The following is a 25,206-nucleotide window of genomic DNA, read 5'->3' on the forward strand; positions in this document are numbered from 1 at the left end:
CAGCCTCTGGCAAAGAGCCAACACTGGCCTAAGAAAGACGTGAAAACCAAATTCACATACTGGAGCATACAGACATTTTTCAATTCATCGATTTCTGTAAGATGGATTTGCACGAAGTGCTGGACACACAGACATGTACGTATGTATGTATGTATGTATGTATGTATGTACCGCATTAGGGTTGACCAGTACTGGAGCTGTCCAGAGTGCTGGAGCCACCCACAGCATGCCCAAAATGCTTCGATAACTAAGCTCAGCAAGTCGGCTGCTCACCTCCACTCCACAGGCGGCCGGCCTTTCCGAGGTATTTCTGCCACAATAGTGTTCGGGTCAATCTGCTTTGTTTTCTCTTCCACTGAGTTTTCAGGCATCAAATCTGTGGAAGAACACAGAGTTAAAAAGAGAAGCACCCAGCAGATGAAGCAGCTGCGGCCGGATCCACCTCGGCCTTTCCCAGAACCTAACAACTGCAGATGACTGGTACAGGGACCCTGACGCAAGTGGTACTTTGGAAAGAGGTGTCCAGTGTACTCGGTATAGCTGCAGTTCTAGTAAGAGGTCTGTTGTGGTTGGAGGGCAGGGTCTTCATACAGGAGCCTGGAGTCACTCCGGTAGCAAGTAAGTTCTATATTTCATTGCAGGCTCTTAGGTCACAGCCAGGTAGGTCATGTTAAGGCTCCATCCTTCGCCCAGCACATAGGCAACAACCTCCCATCCATCATCACATTCTCACAGCATCCACGATCAACACCAAAGCAAGCCCACTCCGTCCATGCAAAAACAGACACATCACGTCACTACAATGTCTCTGCCAGATCACAGCTTCCAAGTGATATGACGCAGGCACGCCTCAAGCTCCCCCAGGACACCTTGTGTCATTTTATTTACTGCAACAGTTCCCACAAGACTTGACATTTCTCATCTTCGTGCCACCCGCTGCATAGCTCAGGATTAATCATGTCTTTTTTTAACTTTTTTTAAGTGAAAAGAAAATGTACAGATCAAACAATTAAGTAGAGCAAACATCAGTAAACAACAAAGCTTAATATAAAGAAAGTATAAATACAGCAACAAGGTCAACCACGGCCATATTATATTGAAATATACCTAAGTGTACGACAAATAACAGGCAGACTTCAGAAGGAACAACAAATATAAAGGAATAAGGGAAGAACAAGGGATTGCCCGTCTCTTCGCTACAAACTTCAGAGCCATCTCACCTTCCCTAGATCCAGGTTTCTGATAATCTCCCCCACCAAGAAAGCTTGATTTACCAACCCAGAGAGGATCACAATCTTAATCCGCGTCTGCAATATCTACTGCCCGACATCCACCCACTGGCTCCTGGTTTTGTTCCCAAACACCCTGTGCGGCCCTAAAGTTTCATTTCAATGCTCGAGATTCCCATTTTTCATCAACATCCCATATGGATCCCAATTTCCATTGACAACAAATTGCCTCACAATTTTCACTTGTCTCTGCCCCCAAACATAGCTACTGACAGGCTCTTGCCCTCAAACATGGTTCCAATTTTTTTCTATGTCCACTTGGTCCCTTTTCCAATTGCATTTTGTGGCCATATCGTCCAAATAAATTTTCAGGATCCACTGAAATTCGAGTTAGTTTGAAAATAGGATTGCTTGTTCTCCTGACGACCTGAAACCAATATCATTGGCAAAGGACCACTCGCCTGAAGCAAGTTTTTAATCAGATGTTGGGGAGCAAGGCCTTTTAAGATATGTTTGAGGCATGGGCGGATTTCTTCATTTCATCTCATGATGAGGTCCTTCTTATTTGTATTTATTTAAAGCTAATTCATTAAAAATGTGGGAATTTTGCTGTTCTTTTTTTAGTTTTTTAGGAAATGAGGTTGTGATGCAGGGTGACAGCCGTAGACCTTTTTAGGCAGACCCAAGCTGGAGTTGCTTTTGTCTTCTCTACCTTCAGTGAAGATGCCCTAGGGCAGTGGTTCAACATGTGGTCCATGGACCCCTGAGGCGTATGTCACGCCAACCCAGGGGGTCTGCAACTGCTTATAAAATTAAAAATTAGCAGATTACTAAATTATATATGCATGAGAAAGCAAAATGGAACATTTTAGAATATTCTGCACACATGAAGGCATTTGAAATGTGAGGCTAAAAAGTGATTTGGTATCACTATCTTAATTCAAGAGAGCAAAGCGAGTACAGCAAACGGAATTTTGTAAGGATGCTTGGTGGCCTCAATTGAACCATTGGTATGCACCAACAATAAGAGAGCATGCATTACAGCAAAAAAGACAAAGTTGTTTAAGAGAATCTAGGTTATCCCTTCATCTATCAGAAATAAAAGTACAGTTTGAAAACTCTAACCTTCCATTTAAAATTAAAATTTTGATTTTGCTTCTGAACTAATTAAAGTATTTCAGAATTTGTGAACATGTTTGATGTATACTTGTTTCGCCATTTTTGTGTACTGTTTGAGGTTCAAGTCATAGAAATTAGTGAGATAGAGTTTCCTGTCTTCCAGTAGTGATTCAGTGGGGGGTCCACAGAAGTCAAAAGTTTAAGAACTACTGCCCTGGTCATTGGTGGGGTTTGTAGAATGGAGTGCCAAGAGAGGGAGAAATAGAGAGAGTACAGCTGGGCACTGGTCCAGACGATCTTCGGGATCTAGTGGTCGCGAGTGGACCGTGCTCCAGATACCCTTTTGCTTGATAAAGATTTCTTTTTTATTTGGATCATGTGACCTGTCAGCTGGCGTGCCTGGGCCAAACAGGCATGCAAGAGGGGGAGGCAATGGGAGAAGTTCATTGAGATCTACTAGCAAGAACGAGAGACAGAAAAGAGAGCAATACAGGGAAGGAGAGAACAGGAGAGAAAGAAGATAGAGAGGAGTAACAGGGAAACGAACAGGGAGAGATGAAGGACCAAGGCAGCTATGCAGGGTGTTAGAGAAGGAGAACAGGCACGCGCAATGTACAGAGGAGAGAGTCGACTTCTAGAGCATGACAGGATGATGCAAGGTAAAAGGGATGCAAAAGATGGAGAGAGTAGGAGAGAAACAAATAGGGGGAGGGAGTTTAGGGGGACATAAGCAAAACATGAAGGAGGAGAGGTGGGAGAGAATGATAGACAAATGAAAGAAAAAAGGAGAGGGAACACAAAAGAGGAGGGATACAGAAATAAAGAGAATGGTCAGGGAGGGAACCCATCAAGACAAAGGGAAACATAAAAACAGAAAGGATGCCAAGACTTGAGAGCACAGCAAGATCATACTAAAATCACTGGCTTTTTATGTAGTGCTCCATAAAGCACTTCTGACACTTCTAAGCACTGTAAAAGAACAGGTGTTCCTATTACCCAATCTAATAGTATTCAATTTGCTGGCCTCAGAAGGATGGAAAGCTGAGTTGGACTTTGAACTGGAGACCTGCAGATCACAACAGATATAGGCAGCAAGTGTTAAGCCATTGAGCCATCTCTCTATTAAGTGCCAGAAATGTGCTATACAAATGCTGGTAACATAACACAGCAATGGGGGGGAGGGCAGAGAGAGACATCAGCCGAGGGCAGAGACAGTGACTAAACCAGCTGCCATGTGCCCGCCCTGGCATTCTCCGGCTACTGCTTCATACACTATGTATGGGCACCCGATGTCCTGCTTCCCCTGGCTCAGAGTGCTGCTGAACAAACCTTAATCTGTACTTCCTTCCAGCCAGAGAACCTCCCACGAGAACAATAGCTCCTCTGAGGCCAGAGATTCGTATTGCAAAGCCTATGTTTTTCTCTGGTTCACAGGGAGGAAGCAGGCGGTGCAGAGCACAAGGGGTACAATGTGTGCCCAGCGTGAAACCGCCGCAGTCTCACAATAAAAGTAGAATGTGAGGGACACAAGTGGTACGAGGCGTACCCCACTGCTTGACCATGTCTCATGCTGCAAGAATAAAAGCACACAACGAGCGGTGCAAGGCAAACCTTTCCACCTCACTGCGTAAGTCTGACGAAGGAAGGCAGGTAGGGAACAAGTGCTGACCATGAGAGGGGTTTGGGGTGTGAACACCTGCTCACAATTGTGTACTCTTTTGACCCAGCAGTAATAAGTGGGATCTCAGCCTTAGAATCATGAAATCTAGCACAGGACCTGCAGAGTAAATTACAACCGACAGCCACTGCAATTATATGTTTCCCATCTATTTCCCATATTCCGTCACACTGCTAGGCACTGCACCCCAAGACAAGAGCAGTCAAAAGGCTTCCCACAAAGGGTCAAATCGAAAACAACATTCTGCCAACCCCCGCCCCTCCCACAGTGCAGCGCGCTACCTGCCCAAAAATGCACTTTGTCGCTCCGCGATGAGGTATGAAGTGTCTTTTAAATGCTACAGCACAATGCAATACAGCACACCCCCAAATGCGTCACCATGTTAGTTTTATAGGGGACGGATAGTGAGCCTTGTAGGGAAAGGGCAGAAATTGCAGAACACGAGGTGTGTAATGCACACCCATCCTTTCACTGCATCAGCTTTATAGGAAATAAATAGCGAGTCTTGTAGGGAAAGGATAGGAAGTGCAGAACACAAGTCGTACCATGTGTCCCCAACCACTGAAACTATTGAGTCCGATAGGGAAAGGATAGAAAGTGCGAAATATGTGCCACAATGTGTACTCAGTGGCTTGACTGTCTCAGTCTTATAAAGAAGGATTAGAAAGTTTGGAACAAGGGTGCACCATGTATATTTAGTGGCTTAACTGTAGTGACCTCACCAGTTAGACAGAGTGGACAACCCCAGTTGTAGAATGTGCACCCAATGGCTTGGCCATCAGTCATAATCAAAGGGTCAGATGTTGGGCCTGCAGTATAGGTCCTGGTCTATATTCTAGATTTGAGTATACAAACAGCCCAACTTCAACCTGTCCTGTTCTCTGGAGATTGGAATTGAACAAGCACATCTTGTACCCAACTTTCTAGACTTTTGTGATTAGTACTGAAATAGTTTATCTTGCACCCATCTGTTCCTATTCTCAAGGGGTCGCTCGCTGAAAGGGCACAGTTTGTTCTTAACTTGTATACATTAGTGAGAAATGCTGGGTCTGGTGGTTCAGTGGAATAATGCATCTGCTCCAGGGATCTGCGTTTGACCTCAAGGACAGGATCGCTCCCACTCAGCCTTTCATTCTTCTGAGGTTGATAAAATGAGTAACACTGAGTTGGATAATAATACACATTTGTTTGCACTCATCTTGTTTTGTAGAGGTCAGGATTAAGAGGGCCTGGCTCATACCCAACCTACTTCTGCACATATCTTCCATGTTCTCTTCTTAAATGGATGGTACTGAAAAAGCCGGCTTGTTCCCACCCTTTATGTTCTCTAGAGATCAGTACTGAAAAGACCTGGCTGTCACATTCCTGTCCTGTGCTCTAGAGACCAGCACTGAAAATGGTTCGATATACCACCCTGCTCGTTCTATTATTTACTATTATAGAGGATCTGGTTGGTACCCACAGTTTTCTAGAGATCAGAGTGAAAAGGGCTTGCATAGTAACCCTTCTGCTCTCTAGAGATCGGTAGTGAAAGAGCCCGGCTTGTACCCATCGTGTTATCTAGAGACCTGTATTGAACGTGCTTGGTTGTCCTAACAGAATTAGAAGGCCTGTGCCTCTGGACAAGGGGTCTCCAACCTTTTCTGTATGGAGAGCTACTTCTAGTCAATGTGGCTGATTCCCAAAGGATACCTGACCCTTGCTCTGAGCTGTCTTGTTACCAGGCACAGATCCACAAAGAACGCCTGGTCCTCTCTCGACTTACACTGATTGTTGATGAAACAGTGGGCAGACAGAAGCTTCAGCGAGTGGACTTCGAAGAGCACGCGGTGGAAGAGAAGGCTGTGAGCTGTTGGCCGCTTCGCAGGATCGGAGGACAGACATTGGATGATGAACTCCTGCCAACAGGGAAGAAAAAAACATGAAATTGGAATCAAAGAGCACAGAGTGGACATACTCCCAAGTCGACAGCGGCGGAAAGGTATCTAGTTCAGTCCTGATTGCTATCAGCTACCTTGGGTCTTTGTTTTATTCTATGCATGAACATCAGAGCCACTGCTGAGACAATGTCATTGGCATAAGTGGTATGATTACCTACTACCCGCTTCATACTCTAGCTCCACCCTTATATTTTGTGTGATCTTGGCAAGCCATTTTAAACAGTTTACAAAACAACACAGCTGCTAGGATGCAATGAGCAAGCAGGGATTGGCCGAGGAGACCGCAAATATTCCATAAGTTATTGTCCGCAACCCACCGAAGTGAGATGAGCTCATGACTCAATGTGATATGGGAGACCAAGTTTCCAATTTGGGGTTCTCTTTTACTAACTAATATAATTTGGCACTATGAAGTGAAAAAAGAGCACAATTAACAGAAAGTTTGCTTTTTTAAACTGAAAGCCTTGAGCTGGAAAGGTGTTGCATGTGTAGGATTTATTGAGCCTAAACTTAGCTATGGAGCAATCTGTACTACTTGACATGGGTGAAAACCTTCACCCCACAGCGTGGGGCACGTAGACTAGTACCCAAATAAGATGGTACGATGGTCTGGGGGCACCATGTGTGTGTCTAAACCCCACTTCCAGTATAGAAGCAGTGATGAGCAGAACCATTTCACGTGCTCATGATGCCTTCGGCCTCACAAAGATGCCCTCACTGGAGAGTGGACAAGAAGCAAGATGGAATATAGAATGAGAGGTGATGTTTAGAGAGTCTCCTGGAGTGGACACCCGCTCCACCATCCCATGTCAAACTTCATGAGCCTCAGCCCTATGGGCGCGAGGGGACCATCTCCGTTAATACCTGGATCACTCAGAAACCAGCACAAAACCTCATTTCAAATGCCCTGCTTGATCCAATGATCAGATGGCCACAGAACATGGCCTACAGAAGAGCTGAACTTATGGACGCAAGGTAAAAGGGCATGGACGGCTTATGCTGTCTGGTGGTTATACTTTGGCATCCAGTGAGAGCCGTCAAATAGCGGAAGACTGAGAACGTCTCCAGGAGTCAGGAAGGCAGTCCCAACATGCACGCCTTGAAGTGAGCGCGTTCAGGCGTGTCCTAGAGTTGGTCGAGCGTTCCATGATTCCAGCAGGCGCTGAGACATGCCGTGCTTCACAACAGCTTGGGTTGATGGTCGGTATATCTTATAAATGTAATTGTACAATAGATGCTAATGAACACAAAGGGTCCCAAGAGTCAGAACAAAGAAGAGGAGAAAGGGGAATGTGAGCCAAGGCAAAGCTGTACCAACAAGAGCCTGGATCTAAGGGGTTCCCACTCGACACAAACTACGGCTGCATGCCGACAAGACACTAAGGCTTCTCTCACCCGCATGTTGGGATCCTCCAACGACTGACCCGCACGGGCGATGGCAGTTTCCGAGACCTTTGTGTCGCCATTTCCTTGCAGTTCCAGTACAGCCATCTGTGGGTAGGCAGAAGGAAGACAAGAAAGTTAGTGCTGGCTCTGGAAAAATCGTTACTACTGCTCTGGCTGACTCGATCTTCTCTGGTTGTTAGGTTCTAGACCCTAGTTTCGGGAGCTCCTGATAAACTGTTCAGTATTGTTATCAATAAACATAACATTTGGATCCTTTTTACAATTTCAGAAAATTGAAAGTTTAAATTGTGGACACTGAAAGACACCTGAATCCTTACACCCGCCCACCGTCTGATTCAATATCACACGAAGCAGAAACTTGAGGTTTAAGGAAGTGAGCTACATCTCGAGGCTTGAGGTCCTCTATTGTCACACATAATCTGCTTAATACCGGTCTGCTAAACTCTGTCCAATAAGCAGAAATGTTACAATTCAGGTGTTCATTATGTTCAGCAAAATTTCAAACCACTCGTCTTACTCAATGGTGTCCTAAAACTTAGACCTGACGGTGGAGCTTCTATACTTCTTCCTTCTTCAGTTATCAGCCGCGTGCAACGCCACTGAACTCACTATTCGACTCTCTAAACTGGGAGAAGGTGGTCTGTAGTGAACTGGGAGACTCCTTCTTGAAACGATGCACACAAAGTCACGGGCGAAGGCATCGTCTAACATGTGGTGTCCCCCAGAGTTCTATTCTGTCCCTTTAACTTTTTTTATAAGCGTGTGCTACCACCGCGAAACAACTTGCTCCTGTAGCTGTTATCTGGTGTGGTAAGCAGGTGACCCCAATTCTTCCCAAAAGCTGAGGGCACAAATACTAAGATGTCTTATAAGGGGTAGCCAACAAAAATGTACCACCGGATGCCCCTTATCTTGCCTTGCTCAAACGACACCGATGTAGATTATCTGCTAACAGGCGTAATAACTGAGACAGATCACCAATCTACAGTACTCTTCGACAATACAGTCCACAAATCCCACTGCGCGCGAGTCCAAATCACCAGCACCTGTTAAGGCATCAAATATTCTGGATAAACTGATGCCAGGAGAAAGAAATCCTGACCAGTCCCACATCGTGCAGTGACCAATTGAGATTAAGTTTTTTTTATAATAATAAATCCCTCTTGTACACAATAAAGGACACAAAAATTGCCCCAAGCCTCAAAATCAGGCCATAACACAAGTATTCGGACCCCTTCATAAGGTTTTGCTCAATTTCATAAAGCACTGCCCCTAAAATTATAAGTGGGTGTAGACCATAGGAGAGGTATGGGAAGGCGACACAAAGGGAGAATAAAAGAGAAAGGATGCAAGGTGGAGCTACGGAAACACTGGGAAATACCACCCCTGAAAAAAAATACAAAATTTATCTCCAAAGTCACAAACAATATAAACTTCAGAGGGCTTCATGCAAAAGTGCATAGTAACACTTAACATTCTGTCCTCCAGATCCCTCAGACTGTGCCCATAAAACTGTTCTGAAAGTCCTTCGCTCAACTCAGCCTAATTAAGACATAGGATTCAACCCCTTTAAATGTTTTTAAGCTGGAATTAACTAAACGGACAAATTGTGCTTTCAGTTTATATGCATAGAGCAGAGTCTGGACACCTGAGCCAGGCAGTGCGAAACATATCCTCCTCATTGCAATATAAGCCATGATCTCTGCCATTGAATGCAACCATTAAACACCTCCTGCCTCATCAGTGAGTGTTGGTACACACCACATCCTGCTGGAATTAAGCAGATGGACAAATTGTGCTTGCAATTTACACAAACAAAGCAGAGTGGACACCTGGACCAGGCAGTTGCAAAGCTTATCCTCCACATTACAATATTACCCATAAACTCAACCCTGAAACTCGACCATTACATACCTCCAGGCTCATCAGTGTGTGTCGGTACACATCACAACCCCCGTATCTTGCAGACAATGAACACACTCAATCAACCACGACCACAATCCACCTCAACCAGGTGATGCTTGTCAGGTGATTCAGCTGTCCTGTGCCTACCCAAGCGTGATTTATATATGTTCTCTATCAGGTTTGAAAATTGATCAAGGCGCACCAGTCTTAAGCCCGCCTCATCGTATCCCAGGTTCTTGGTCATACTCGACCACCACAGTATCAGGCTGAGGCACTGTGATCTGAGGATGCAAACTAGTACTTAAGACATGAAATGTGCAAACCATACTGATGTCCCTATTAAAGACAATAAATTGCCTACCGATAGTCAGGGGAGGAGAGATTACCCACGAAGGAAAAAGCCAAGCTGTCAGTTTTCCTGCTAGATTGTCCATTTACACCCCGTGGTTGACTGACCAGTCTGCAGCAAGTCTCTTCGCTTGGCAGAGGGTGTAGGGTAGTGCCACTCAGGTCTGAAAGAAAGGGACCCCGTGATCCAGTTGCGGAGCTCGAAGGGCTCCTCGGAAGCCCATGTGCTGGCGGCTACAGGACAGAACCGCTGGTCATTTTCCACAACATAATTTTTGTTCTTTTGTGTGGCTTTTTTTCTGTCTCTAGTGGGCAGGTGGTGTCGATTTGATATTTCAGCTTGACTTTTGCTCACGGGTGGCCTGAGTTGGATCTAAATTAGTGACCGGCCCCAGGATCCAGTAAACTTAACAGGAATATTTGCAGAGCGGCTCTGAGCAGTCTCTGGGAGCTATTGGCATATGCATAACATATGTGTATCCATACCTTTTACACACATCCAACCATTCGCCCTGTCCCTGCAAAGCCATATAATAAAATTGCAAACAGAAAGCAGGGCCAGGCCTATAACAGGACACATTCCCACATCTGCCCAGGGCGACAGGAGACCAGGCCAGTGTAAGCTTCCAATCCATGGAAATCAAATCACCTCTGCTTGGCTGCATTAATACAAGGGTGTCTGTTCCTAAATGGAACATGCACTAAAGACTAGCCCGTTGAAAGCTGCCTTTGTGCCTTCAGCATTCCCTCGCTGTGCAATTAAAACTCGCTGCTTCTATTTTTTTTAAGTGAAGGTTTTGTGTTGCAACCCTCACTTTAAAAAATCACCAAACTAATACCTTTTTGAAAATACAGGTAGCGTGTTTTATTTACTCTGCGACATTGAAAAGTGCATCTTTTAATTGTGGAACTGAAGGTGGGGGTGGTGGGTTATCCTTTCACAGATAGGGTTGCAGAGATGGTCCAAGGGTGACCTCAACAGGGTAGGATCTGCATTTTTGCGAGTGGTGCGACCATGGTGGAATCGCTTCCCGCTCTTGCAGCTTTTTTTGTTGCTCAGATAAAAACCAGGGGTGATACAAAGACCCTGAGAGGGGATGTAAATCCTTGCTATCAGGGGGCTCCCGGAGGTACTAATTTTTAAGGCGCATCATACAAAACCACTCACCTGAAAGCATTACAACAGCTCACATTCAGCTCAGATATATCACACTCTGTGCAGTCCCCCCCCTGCACCCACCCCCCCCCCAGCTACCACTGCCGCGCTTTGCAGACAGTGAACATTTTGAGGGTGCTGGTGCACCCTTCATCCTATAGCATTGCCGCTGGCTCGATTACGAGCTGGAGACATAGCTGCAGGGTAAAACTCAGGTTTCCGCCCGCCGACCTAGCGAGAAACTCGAAATGGGCCCGGGGGGGATGTAGCCTCAATGGCAGCAACCTCCCCGTCGGAATTTCGGCAGAAGGGTAAAACTGTCAGCCAAAATCTTAATGAGGCCCATAGTGATGTAAAGGTATACTCACACGGAAACTGCAAGTGATATTAAGGCAGCACAGTAACAATACAGATGTGGTCCAAATCTGAATGAGTGAGCGGGACAGAAACAAGCAAGCTTGTAACACATAAGCACATGTATGAGAGGTAGAATCATTCGATGGTTCAAAAAAGTAATCAAGTGTGATATTGAGGTGCTGATGAGGATTGTAAATGACTTAGCACAATGAATGTACAAAAATACACCTAGAAATAGTATTTTAAAACCGTTTTTTATCCGTTAATACAACGATTTAGTAAACAGTTAAGTAGAAAGCTGAAAAGGAATAAATTAAGTTAAGTAGAAAGCTGAAACGGAATAGATTAATTTTACAAAACAAGAAACTTTATACACCATCAACGTAATCTGTAAATGAAGTAAACACAGATGATGTATATTTTAATGGGATCATATTGCGATAAGCATCAACACTCAGCTAAGACTATTCATTAGCACCAGGCGACTGTCATATGAATCGCCCAAAAGTCCCACAAGTTGTACAAGTATTTAGCATATTTCTATAGCTCCCGGTCACCAAAGATATAGATGCGGTTTACAATATAATCCCCCACCCAAACCACCTTATAATTATTTAAGAGAGCTGTGCATGATAATTTACATACCATCCATCGATCAACCATACACCAAGCAAGTCAAGACATGCAATCGTATACGCTCAACATATTATTACAAGCGCCCCAAACATCCATCAGCGCTACAAAGCCATACCCCAGCAACATATAACAACTAAACTGGTGCTACGTGGTAAGTAGAAGAAATAAAAGAAAACTGTCCGCGTATGTTTCTTTACCTCGAGCGCACAGATCCCGAAAGAGAAAATGTCCACCTCGGTTCCATCTTGCTCAACTGCAAAGTCCAGGCAAAGGGGGAACAAAGGATGAACACTCCAGGTTAGCTAGAAAGAGAGAACTCAACTCCAGCTCTTTACCCAACAGTAACTACCTGTTGCAAATGTTTACCAAGACTACGCATATCCAATGCTGCTTATTGTTATCTTAATCCTATAATGATTGAATTTAAGATTTAAGTTCTAAAATATTACAGGATTTAAATTAAAGGCATAAGTACACCAGACAACAAAAAAGCCTACGTAACATAAATTAATAATGATTATCAGTACTTACCGTAAACAATTAAAAGCAAAACAAATAGTAAAACGTATGGTGTTGGGAGAGGGAGTAGAGGGATAGGAAGAGGTGGTAACCAGTTCAGCGGAAAATCATTCACAATCCAGGACAAACATTCTAATCAGGGTGACACAGAGGAGTAAGGTCAGTAGTGTAAGGATGGATGGATCCTCTCCACAACTTCAGACTGGGATTGATCGAGACCAGTACCACCGTGGGGGTTTCTGTTGCTAGAGTAAAAGATAAAGGGGCAGGGAACGTCTGGTGTGTATAAAAGAGGCGTGAGGTGGAATCAGGACAGCACAGCCTTGGCATCTGGCACCTCTGACATTCAATAGCACTGGCTGAGGGTTTCAGAGCAATATTTGGCCACTGGTGCTTATTCTTTTACAAATTAAACGCTGAGAGTTACAGCTGATGGTAGCACAAGTTGTCTGCTTCCCAGTGCTTAATTTGTGCTTGTTGTTTCCGGTGCTGAGCACCAGCACTTCTTTTTGAGGGCCGGCGCAAAGTCTTCTGCCTCAACCATTTGCTGCGAGAAAAATACACATTTGGGAAAGACGGAAGAAGGAAAAAACTAAAAAGCGTCACAATGGGAGAAAGCAGAAAGCTGCAAGAGTGAGCTGAAGGGGCAGGGAGTGGCTTTAAATAGATGTAAGAGGCCCGAGATTGCTTCAGGATTACGCCGCCTCCGTATTCCATGCTCGCACATTTAATTGCAGCAGACGCGTGTTTAAGAGGAGGGCTTGGGCACCGGCACATTTTTATTGACAAATTAAGCACTGCTGCTGCCTCAGAATGTTTACAGAGAGTCACCCCGGAGCCCTGGATTTCTGCCAGGTTGCTGGCTTCAGAGCCTGGTTGTTAGATCACGGGTGGCATTGTGGGTGAGGCCTGTGTGCTAAGATCTTGTGGGAGGGTGACACACATTAGTTGTGGTTTTACTCCGTTTAGCTGGATGGCACTTGTTGACATTTGCAGTTCTTTAGACTGTAACTAGCGATAAATAGCATGGTACTTCGGGCCTGATTTAGAGTTTGGTGGAGGGGGGTTACTCCATCACAAACATGATGCTATCCCGTGCGCCATATTACAATTCCATTATATCCTACGGAAATTGTAATACGGCGGACGGAATATCCATCACATTTGTGACAGATTAGCCCCCTCTGCCAAACTCTAAATCAGGCCTTTATTCTTGAGGACCACCCAGAGGTATAGGCCGATGTCCGTACTCAGTGGTCGGAAGGAGAAGAATCCGGTGTTGTGAAGGGTGAGACCCTAGTTGGAACTCAGCGGAAGATCAGAATCTGCATCTCTTGCTACTCTGTCGTCTACAGATGCATAGTTGTCCCTGGGACCACTTAATACATAAATCATAAGCAGTAGTGTTTGTGTTAAATGGAGGGACAGGGTAAACCATGGAGGATATGGAGAAAATTTAGGATCAGTCCACTGAGCTGTAAGTTAGTCCCTGTGTTTATCCTAACTTCTCCCATCTTGAGCAGTTCAGAGCTTCACACCTGGGTTCTAACAGAACAATGTACGCAGAGGTGTTTCCACAGCGGTGCTCCGAAGAGGGATTCCTCTGCTACCATGGCATTAAAGTCACAGGTTGTGCAACCAGTCATTATTGAAAGAACAGTCAGAGCTGGGCCCAATTTGAACTTAGAAACAGAGAGAAGGACGTCATCACTCTGGCAAGAACCCTTTCGAACTCTGCTCTGCTCCAGCTCTGCGCTGGGGGAATCGCAGAGGGACAGGGAGTGAACAGGCTCCTTGGAAAATCGATGAAATTCCAGAAGGATTCCAATCAGGGAGAGTTCATAAAGAGAAGGGAAGGAAAACATGGGGAGAAGGGAAGGAAATTATGCAGGGAAGGGGGAAACCACACACATAGGGAAAGGGTACTCTGAAGGGAAGGGGAATGCACTAGGAGGAAATGGGAAGAGGTCCGAGGAGGAGGAGAGCGGGAACCATGGTGAGAAGGGAAGGAAGCCATGCAGAGACAGGAAAAAGACAACCAGGTGAAATAAAGGGAACCATGCAGAGAAAGGAGAAGATCATGAAAGGAGTAGGAGGTGGCCACACAGAGGAGGCAAGGAGTCCACTCTGACGGTAAAGGAGGTCACGAATAGTACGGGTTATGCAGAATACGGAAGGTGACCAGGTAGAGGAGGTTAGAAGACCATTGAGGGAAAGCTATGAGACCACACAAAATAAGAAAGGAGACCATGCACTGAAGGGAGGAAAGGCATGCAAGGGAAGGAAGGAGCTCATATAATCAATGCTGCTGCCATCCACTTTACCCTGGGCAGAGCCAACTCTCCATCCCCTAAACACCAAAACACTTACATCCATACTCCGGTGGAAAGAAGTGCAGTGTCCGGTGCTCCTCCCGCTGGACCTTCACGGGGCTGCGCAACTCATCAGGGACCGGGAGTTCTGCAGAGGGGGCAAGAAGAGTTACTCGGGTAACAAGAGTCTGCTAGTACTTGTGTAAAACCGAAATACCGCTCACCACACCCTCAACAGGCTTGTAAAGCGTGAGGGTACTCCCCAATTGTAAACAGGACCACTGCGATTAGGCAGCGCAGGAGCCCAATCCAGGGGGAAAGCTAGCGAGATGCACTGCAGACCCACGTGTGTAATGATCAGCATCACCACAACATGCATTTACGTTTGTTTCATTTATTTGCGTTTTGCCATCTAGCCAAGAAAATGGAAATATCAAAGTATACCAGGTCAAGCTGGCAAGCAGGAATTGATAGAAAAACAAAGCCATCCATTCATGTGCAAGGGGAGGAGCCAAACTCCATTCAGGCATATGATATACATTTGAAACAATAGGTCTGGGCACCAAAAAGCTAAAGCTGTCTGAAGCAGAGACCTAAAAAAAGGAGGATAAGGAGGGGCTTCTGAAGCAGTTAACTATGTGTGAATCAAGGGGGGTGGGATGGGAATCGCTGAAGTAAATGTCGCTTCTAAGGGAATGGGGTTGATGATGTGCATCTGTAGGAGACAATGCAAGTTGACTGCTGGCCAGACCTGTGGGGACCTACAGCACTGGATTTCCCATGAGGCAGAATAAATAAACATCTTCACCACAACCCACACTATGGGCAAGGCGACGGGCATCAAGTGGCAGCTTGCCTAACCCATGTCTAAGCTTGAATGTTGCAGACCCGGCTCTGCCTTAGTGGCTTAAAGACCGACATTCTAATACTGCGCTCAGTCAACACCTCCCCCTCCCTTTCAACAAGCCAGACACACCGGGGTCCCATGCAAAACATGTAAAAAATGTACATCACTTAGTGTAACCACCTGACAAGGACCATGCTTTTCCACCATAACTATATGGAGAAAGCAGAAAGATTTTCTATCACCGCCATCAGATACGAGGGGTCCTTCACTTCTAACAAGCAAAGCAAATAAATGCCTCCATCCTAGCTGTAGTAATGTCTCATCCATGGGACTGTATGTCATTACTTCCACCACCAGGACTCCTACATACCACTACTTAACGCCATCACTGCGACTTAGATTACAATCTCATCCCCCGTCCCTTATTTCCAAATATTCCTTAATTCTTGTCCATCTCCGCTTCTCCACAATCTCTACAGCATGAAGAAAACTTCCTGCGATTCCAAAGAAGTCTAAAGGACCCTGTTCCGCCTCTGGGGTCAAAATAATTTGACTCTCTGTGACTTGGTGTATAATTGGCACTGGGCTAATCTGTGAAATAACTCTTCCATCCTTCTGGTCCAGCATACACCGAAGATGGGGCAAGGCTAAGTGAATAAAAGCCATGCATGCCAGGCAGGGTAGAGTTTCTCTGTTTAATTCACTGCTTTAAGAATTAATTTCTGGAAGCCCCTTTAGGACTTTTCCACATAGTAGGGAGGCAGTTCAATTCAACCAACCCAAAAAATTCAGCAAGCAACCTTCTAGATTGCCATTGGTTTCTAGGACATGGCTGGGATCAGTGATAAGCTTCTGGAAAGATGAGTGGATGTCAAACTAGGAAGGCTGGGTTAACCTAGTTGATAGGAGAGCCTGCAGAGAAGGTATTAATGCACTGGCAGATGATGAGTTTAAAACTGGCTACTTGAAAGACCAACTCGTCACTGGCAGATAATGAGTTTACCACTGGCTACTTAAAAGGCCAATTCATACAGATAACACACACTCTGGACAGCAGAGTGACATGTAGAGAGATGGTGGTTCCCAAGAGTCTCGTCTGCAGAGAAGAAAATATGGTCTTCCTATCTGAAGAGTGCAAATGGAAGGGAGTGTGTACACAGAATAGGGAATTGACCTGTTCTGCAACACAGATAATCATCTCAGAGCCCTCATCTGTGAACCAGGGACACCTAGGTCCACAATGAAGTACTTGTGTGACTGAAACACGTATCAGTGACTGATAACTTCTAAAACCGTCTGTCAGCTGAAGTTAGTAGTGGAGTTGTACCACTGGTCAGCTGAAGTTAGTAGTGGAGGTGTAGCACTGGACGCAAGGCCGTTGGTGTGTTCAAACCCTTTAACCCATATGGACTCTTCTCCTAGCTATCTTCACTGAAATATGCAGCAGTTTCATGCCTCGGCCGACGGATTGGGATGAAATCTTCATATATCAGCATGCAAAGAAACTCACCAAGCGTCTCTTTCCCTATGCTCAACCACCCCAAAACTGTTTTAAAATCAGCCAGAACCTCAACACTTTACAGGGAAAAGTCCTCCAATTATTGTGGAAACAGAGTTGCACGTTAAGCCTATGCTGAAGGGACAGGGGACATGTTTACTGTGGCCACTGATACAGGTTATACATTGCTGCCAGAAGTGTGAATACCCCCACCATCTTCTAGAGCATTCTTCCAACACAGAGCTTCTCAGATAGAGCAGAGGGGATTCCTCTACAGTGGTCATCAGCCTGGCCTCGATAAGAACATATCACCTATTCGTATTCCTATTCTTTCCTGGAAGCATTTACTTTATGAGTTAAGACGGTTATGTTGGTCTGTTTTTGAATGGATTTTGCCCTGAAGAAGCGATATTCCACGAAACACGTGTTGGCAACTACAATGGATGGCAACTTCAGCTGCGTCTTGTGGACAGATACATTTTGGCAACTATAATCAGTACATGCTATGAACATTATAGGTGTCATTATGATGTACATGTAATGAATATTATTGGTGCATTTCACTGCTGAAAATGTCATATGGGGAACAATTCTCATGATCAGATACATGATAGACATTGTGATTTGTCTTGTCTTTTTGATACGATGAATTTGGATTGATTGAATAATATAATAATTATTTTTTAATGATTTAGTATTTGTGGTGTATTTATTTTGTTTTTGTGTAAATGTTTCTAGTATTGAAATGTTTCTCCCCACAATTCTGTGGTATAGTGTATATCTTGGTGGTACCTTCCAAACCGGATCTGGTTTGAAGTGTCGTTCCTACATGTTGCAGCACATCTCATCCAGGTCCTGAAGAAATATGGTCACATCACCCCCTTTCTAATGGAACTCCATGGGCTACTCTTCCCGGCTTGCACCATCTTCCAAACCAGCTACATCATTTAATAAAGGAATCATGACCAGCACCCTCATTTATCTTGCAGACAAGCTCACCATCTAGGCACACCCTCAGCGAGGACTGCAGACTAAGAAGTGTAAAATTTAAAAATAACACAGGATGCCTTTTCCATGAATGCACCCAGACTCTGGAACAACATCCCTGCATCCATCAGGATCACCACAAAGCTTCTTCAGTGTAGGAGGGAATTAATGACACACCTTTTTAAAGAATACTACATCACAGTGCATAACCATCCTCAACCCGGCTCAATCTCCTCTTACTCGAGGACTTTATGCTCGTCTCTGACCATGTACAGCTCTCAGCTACCTTTTGGTTCAAGCTGTAGAAATAGAATATACAAACATACATTCAGTTCCACTAGATTCCAGGTCTTGCTGCCTTCAGCCAACCGCAAGTGAGTGTGTTCACTAGCCACTCCTCCTGAGTGAGCAGTAGAGGTATCCGGAGTGAGTGAGGCAACCCTCTTACTGCTACCAACACTTGGTGCAGTGCAGTGTAACAGCATACCGTGCCAAATCCTTATCTAGTTGTGCAAATCTTCATTCCACCGTGAAGTTGAAGATTTCTCCTGGTAATTGTCCTTCCCTGGACATTAGAAAGATATAGCACCTTGGCAACCTTCGATGAATTCCAGGAAAGGACAAACAGGAACTCACTAGATGCGCTGTCTCAGCCATTTATTTTTTTTAGCTACTGAAAGAGAAAACTCCCCCAACCCTACCACAAAAAGGAGATGCCAAGAGAATCACTGTGGCAGGCAAATTAAAGAGCAGGGCGAGAAGCCACTAATCTGTGTCCTCCTTTATAGGCCGATAAACAAGCACTAGGTGTGATGATCCCCTGGCAGCAGGTGCAGCTCTAAAGGGGAGGCGTGAGGCTCGGGTATGGAGGCAACATACATTACTAAAGTAACAGCATTGTTTTCAGATAAACGTTTCCTAATCATGCCTACCAGCAAAGGGAGAGCAGGACAAGTAAATAGGATTCCCACTGAAAAAAGAGGACAAGGGGATTTATGCTGAAAGTTCAGCTTTGTCGCAACGGGGGGGGGGGATTCAAGGAGTGTGAAAAATTGGGGCGAGGGAAACTAAAGTGTTAAAGGGAGCATAAGAAATCGCTGATGAGTCCACTTAGCTGCACCACAACTATAACTGGAATGATATTCTGCAACCAATGCAAACCGCAACGCCAGGCACTGAATAATTTATGATGGAAAGCATTCAAACACTGGTGGTTAGCGTTACCTGACAGCTACATTTAACAACCTGCTAATCTTCCAGCTAAGCTTCTGCCAAGCAATTCATCCATTCTCAGGCCAGCTACCAACAGGTATCCATTCGTCAACTTAGCCATTCACGTAAAAATCCATACATTACCAGTTATGTATCTACCTAGACGTTTATCCATTCATCCATCTACTCATACCATCAACTAAGGAAACAAAAAAGTTAAGGATGGAAGCGCTAGGGCCAGCACTTATTAACTTCTGGGAATTTGTTGGAGTTCCTCTGCCACATGAGAAACAAGAAGCAATAATTTACAAAGCAGCTTTGAAGATGCAGTCATGCCTAACTTTCTAAACTGTCTCCCATGGACACAGAAACACAAACAACTCCGGATGTGTTTTGGCCAAATGGGCCTCTTCAATGAGCTTCAGCTTGAATCAGAGGCACAACGACACAGATGTCTGGACAAACCTTTGCGCTTACGCAACCCCACTCATGCAACTAAAAGGCAAAGTATGGACATTCTTGGGCCAACTCTTCTGAACCACTGGGACATCATCTGAGCAGCGTTCTTCTCTATCGTTTTAGCTAGCTTGTCGCATTACAGAAAGGACCAACCACAAGGGAAACAATCTTGACCATCTGCTAAAGCAGCAATCCAGGCAGCTATCTACCTAACCAACCCTATAAACAAGCAGCCACCATGCTAATGGCCCAGCTATACTTGTCACCCATAGGGGATCAGCAATAACTTCCATGTACATATATCCACACACTAACCGAGCTACACTGCCATCTATCCATGGACCGAGCTAGCTACCCATCCATTCAATCATGCACGTTCCTACCAGCTAAACATCCACACTAAGTATCATATAAGCTGCCCCTATAATCAGCCATCTAGCCAAGCAACCATATACCTACCCAGTAAACTAGCCAAAGAACCATTGAGAACAAAATATCCATCAACCAGTTTGCTAACAAGTCATGTATTCATGGACATTCCTTGCCAATCATCCAATATCCTATGAAACAAACAACAAAATCAGCCCGCTATCCATGCAACAACCAGACAACCCAGCAACCTGTCCACACACCCACCTTGCTAACTGGGCATGTAGCCACGTAATATCACAGCTAAGCAGCTATGTCATTAACTAGAAAGCAGAAATATATTCCCAACCTCTTCGAGCTAACCAACCATCTATTGATATGCTCACCTAGCTAACAAGTCACAATTATATGGCTAAGCACACACCTACCCAGCTAACCATGCAGTCAAACAACAGCCAAGCAAACCACAGGATGTTGTAGTCAATAGCTGATTGCCAAATGGAACCTCTATAGAGCCAAACTGAGGTTTTGTTGCAGCTCTGAGCTTTCCTCCATCAGTCCACACAACAATTGACAACAAACGTTCTGCTTCTAGCCTGACAGTGCTGAATAGGACTGGAACTAGATGTAACAATGGAAACTTATAAGAAACGTATTTGACATAAAGGAAGTGGAAAAAAGGCTTATTGTATCAAAAGAAAAATGCGAACAATGAGCGATCTGTATAATTCTTCCGTCTGCGCAGTTCTGAGTCCAACCACTTTTGTCACATATTCATCTTTAAATCCACATCTTTTATCATGAGGACCATGAAGACTCAGCATCTGCAAAATAACATACATGGACCAAATTGCAATGTACATAGCCTGCGCGTTAATGCAAACACTGGATTAAGGAGCACTCACCATTTGCAAACACCCTGTGCCAGACTGCCGCCGGGGCACCAGGACATGTGGAGGAAGAAAAAAAGAGAGAGATCCCTTTAGCAGCGAAAAACAACTGTGCAAGACGCAGCCATGCAAAAACTGGAGCCGAAACCAGACAATATTCTGTACGAACGAATAACTTGCATCCCAGCCCCCAAGCAAATCTAACAAGTGTCTTTCTCATACACCCGCGTGTGTATAAGTGAATTTGATGAGTTGGACACCTTAAAGTATCAATAAGTTGGATACAATCCCCTGGTTACTGATTTTTTCTAATAATGATGGAGATTTGAAAAGACCTACTTGGTCAGACACATCTTTTATTGTTATTAAGTTTGGGGTGGGGTGGATTTATTGGTTCCAATGTTCCTCATCCCTTACAGGTCTGCTTAATTTGGTTGAACAATATCAACAGGAGTGGGAGAATCCATCAGTTCAGATATTTGCCAAATACAATCTGACATTCAATGAGATCCAGTTATAGGCCATTTCTTTGGAAGATGTGGGGCCTGTTTCCATTCTGTGACATACATTTCAGAGCTTTATAGAAGGTGACTTCAGGGCTGGGACATGAAGAACTCACATTGTCAAACTCAGAAGCACAATGTATGGCTTAGCATTTGGGGGGGTTACAGGGGCCAATCGTGGCTCTTTCTTGCCGATTAAGTGGTGCTGACTGAAATAGTTTGAATCATCCCCTTCGCTATCCTGTGCCAAAAGGGCCCATATCATGTGTATCTCTCTGGTTAGTTGGCTGAAACGCCCCAAGAGATGACCACAGGTTTCTCATCTAGTACTGTCACACATAAGTGTCCTCCAATTCCCAACTATTGGGAGCCTCAACTAAGTGGGAAGTATTTAATGCTGCTTTTTCAGCAACAAACACTGCCCATAAGCGCCTTATGCCGCCCACAGAAAACGCATGTACCTCTTTTTTTATTATCTATATTTTAGATATATGTTTACTTACAGCAAAAAATATATTGTTTTTTGTCCTTTTCCAATTTAGCTTTATTTTATTTTCAATTTTTACAGGCTTTCGGACTAAATACTTACATTAGTGCCAGGTAGTCCAAGAATGTGAAACTACTTGAGCACTTGTTTAACTACCTACGCAGTGTATTTGCCCTGTGTGATGCTGCATCAGTTAGGCATGCTTATGATGTGTCTGAAATGTAGTATTTATAATGAAGGACACACTGTATATACGATCCTAGATTCCAGGAACTCCATAGAAAGCTGTTTCCTTACAAGGGATTTCTTTGTGGGGAATTTGGTGTTAACCCTGAGCAACAGGGATGGACTGCACTTTTAGGTCTGGAATTAGAGAAGACCTTTTGTTCTTACTATAGATAAAAAGGGAAGGGTGGTTGTGCCAAAATGTTAAATCCCCATGCATTCTCTATACTTTTTTTGGACCGCAATATTGGGAAAACAGCGAAACAGAACTGCACTTGTGCTCTTAAATAACTATAACCCGTGCCCTACATGGGATTACTTCCCATATTACACCATTACACCAGTCATTACATGATCTGTGACAACACAGATAACGTGACTGCAATATCTGAAATGGCATCACTGATGACAAAACTGTGCATAGCGTGTTATAGTTACTAAGGGGCATGAGTTATAGTTGCTAGAGATAACTATAACTGGTAAATTTCAGTTTTTTTATTTTTTTTTTAGTTTAAAACACTAAATTGCCACTGAAATTTTCACCTAACCATATCGTCACTTTTGTAAGAAAGCACCCTCTTTTTTGGCATATTCACCCACACTTTTTTGCCTGCTGTCAGTTTGTTTTTGACTGTGTTCACTGGGATCCCAGTGACTGTGCTCTCTCCCTCTAAATGTGGTTGCTTAGGACTTATCACACCCCACATTTGGAATACTGGTGCCCCCATCTAAATCCCTTGTATATGGTACTTAGGTACCCAGGTCATTGGGGCACCAGGGGTTCCCCATGTGCTGCAGCATGTATTGTGCCACCCATGGGAGCCCATGCAAAATAAAGCTGCAGGCCTGCCATTGTAGCCTGCGTGAAAAGGTGCATGCACCCTTTCACCGCAGGTCACTGTAGGTCACCCCCAGTGGCAGGCCCTCCTAGCCCAGAGGGCAGGGTGCAGGTACCTGTGTGTGCAAAGCCATTTTACCCATGTACTGGACACAGGTGACCTGTGTACAGCTACATAATGGTAACTCCGAACCTTGGCATGTTGGGTATCAAACATGTCGGAATCATACCTCAAAACTGTTGCCAGTATTGGTTGTATGATTCCATGATCTCTCCTACCAATTTGCAGGGTTTTCCAGGCAGCCCAGGCTGCTGCCATCCTACAGACAGGTTTCTGCCTACCTGCTGCTTGACCCCCGGTCCCTGCTCTGGCAAGAAACTGGACAATGGAAAGGGGAGTGACCACTCCCCTGTCCATCACAACCCCAAGGGTGGTGCCCAGAGGTCCTCCAGGTGGCCCCTCGATTCTGCCATTTTAAATCCAAGGTGGGCAGAGGCCCCTGGGAGCATCTGAGTGGCCAGGTCAGGCAGGTGACGTCAGTGCCCCTTCCTGATAGGTGGCCACTGTGCAGGTGACCAATCCCCCTTCCTGGGCTATTTAGGGTCTCCTTCTTGGGTGGGTCCCCAGACTCGACGTGCAAGATGCCAGCAAGACTCCTCTGCAACGTTTACTTCGTCTTCTGGCCACTGCAACTCCTGCGACGACTCTGCTTTGCAACATTGTTTCTCCGGATTCCTTCCAGCAACGGCAACATTTCCATGACTGTGCATCCTCTGAGGGTGGTGTGTCTCCAGCCTGCACAAGCAGCAAGAAGGAATCTCCCTTGGACGGAAGGATTCACTCCCCTGCATCCGCAGGCACCAACTGCAATGACGACCAGCTGCGTGGATCCCCTCTCCGAACTGCGTGTATCCTGCATCACAGGTAGTGGTCTGGCGTGGTCCCCTTGGTCCTCTCTACCTGCTGTCCAACTTAGGTGACAGTGAGCCTCTGCCTTCCCTTGCAGGACAGTACCCCTGTGCACTGCAACTCTTGCAGCTAGCAAGGCTTTTTGGCTCCTCTTCCAATGGATCTTCAGACTCCATGTAGCCCCGGCCCCAGCACACTTCCCTACAAAGCACAGTCTCCTGCTCCAAGCGATGTGGGACTCCTCTCCAGGTGTGCTGAGTGGGCCTCACTGCGCCTCCTGTGCCTGCTGCCAGTGAGTTACCTGTGGGGGCTGCATCCTCAACTTCTGACTCTCCCAGCTGCTGAGGGTCGCCCGGGCCTACCCTCCTTAGGTAGGGTCTCCCTGGACCTTGCTGGTCCCTGGCAGCTCTGCAATTCTTTATCTGCAACTTTTGCCTTAGCAAAGGCTTGTTGGTGGTTTTCCGACACCACTGACTGACTCCAACTCTTCTTCTGTTGTGGAACATCACTTGGATCACTTCTGAGACTCTTCTCCTGCTCCAGTGGTGCACAGCTGACTCCTTGGCTCCACAGTCGACCTGGTCCTGAATCCACAGACGGGTGGGTAGTGGCTCCTGCAACAACCGGACACTCCAACTTGAACTGGACTTGGTCCCCTTCCTTTGCAGCTCCTCTTCTATCAAGATCCACTTTTGGTTTCTTTCAGTCTTGTCTGGGCCTTGCACAGTCTTCTTCCAAAGTGCTTCTGTGGGTTAGGGAAAAAACAGGTATTTACCTCTCCTCTCCTGGTCGGCACTCTAGTACTCACCTTTTGGGGTTCCTAGCTCATCTAGCTCCCCTCTACAGATTCCACTTCCTTGGGTGGGGGGTCTGCCTCCTGCACCCCACTTACCTAGTATATGGTTTGCTCTCCCCCTAGGGTCTGCATTACTTACTGTTGTTTTTACTGTTTACTATTACTTCCTATGCTAATCTCGGACTACGAGTGTGCGTTTAATAGTGTGATTACTTACCTCCTATTGGAGTATTGCCTATCCAGTATTTTAGTATTTGTGTTACTGTCATAAAGTGTCTTTATTTTTGTAACATTGTGTGGTTCTTTCATGTGTGTAAGTGATGTGTGACTACAGTGGTATTGCATGAGCTTTGCATGTCTCCTAGATAAGCCTTGGCTGCACATCCACAGCTACCACTAGAGTCTGGCTTGTAGACACTGCCTACACTACACTAATAGCGGATACCTGGACCTGGTATAAGGTGGTAACACCGTAGGTGCTCATCACACATCAGGCCAGCTTCCTACAACTTTAACCTGTGTATGTGTGTGTGGGTGTGGGTGTGGGTGTATACATACACACACACACAGCTAACTGAT

The 25,206-nt window shown here is 45.2% G+C and overlaps 1 protein-coding gene across 1 annotated transcript in view; it reads right to left on the reverse strand.

Moving 5' to 3' along the window:
- NRBP2 (nuclear receptor binding protein 2) overlaps nucleotides 1-25,206 on the reverse strand; it is a 236,567-nt gene that overhangs the window by 36,843 nt on the left and 174,518 nt on the right. The window contains exons 7-12 of the mRNA XM_069220969.1: nucleotides 20,884-20,907; nucleotides 14,665-14,754; nucleotides 11,973-12,028; nucleotides 7,362-7,457; nucleotides 5,792-5,924; nucleotides 274-376 (exon numbers count right to left, since the gene is read on the reverse strand). Of these exons, the coding sequence (XP_069077070.1) occupies nucleotides 274-376; nucleotides 5,792-5,924; nucleotides 7,362-7,457; nucleotides 11,973-12,028; nucleotides 14,665-14,754; nucleotides 20,884-20,907 (502 nt within the window). The remainder of the gene's footprint in view (nucleotides 1-273; nucleotides 377-5,791; nucleotides 5,925-7,361; nucleotides 7,458-11,972; nucleotides 12,029-14,664; nucleotides 14,755-20,883; nucleotides 20,908-25,206) is intronic.

Source organism: Pleurodeles waltl, chromosome 2_2 (assembly GCF_031143425.1).
Source record: "Pleurodeles waltl isolate 20211129_DDA chromosome 2_2, aPleWal1.hap1.20221129, whole genome shotgun sequence".
In the NCBI taxonomy this organism is placed as follows: domain Eukaryota; kingdom Metazoa; phylum Chordata; class Amphibia; order Caudata; family Salamandridae; genus Pleurodeles; species Pleurodeles waltl.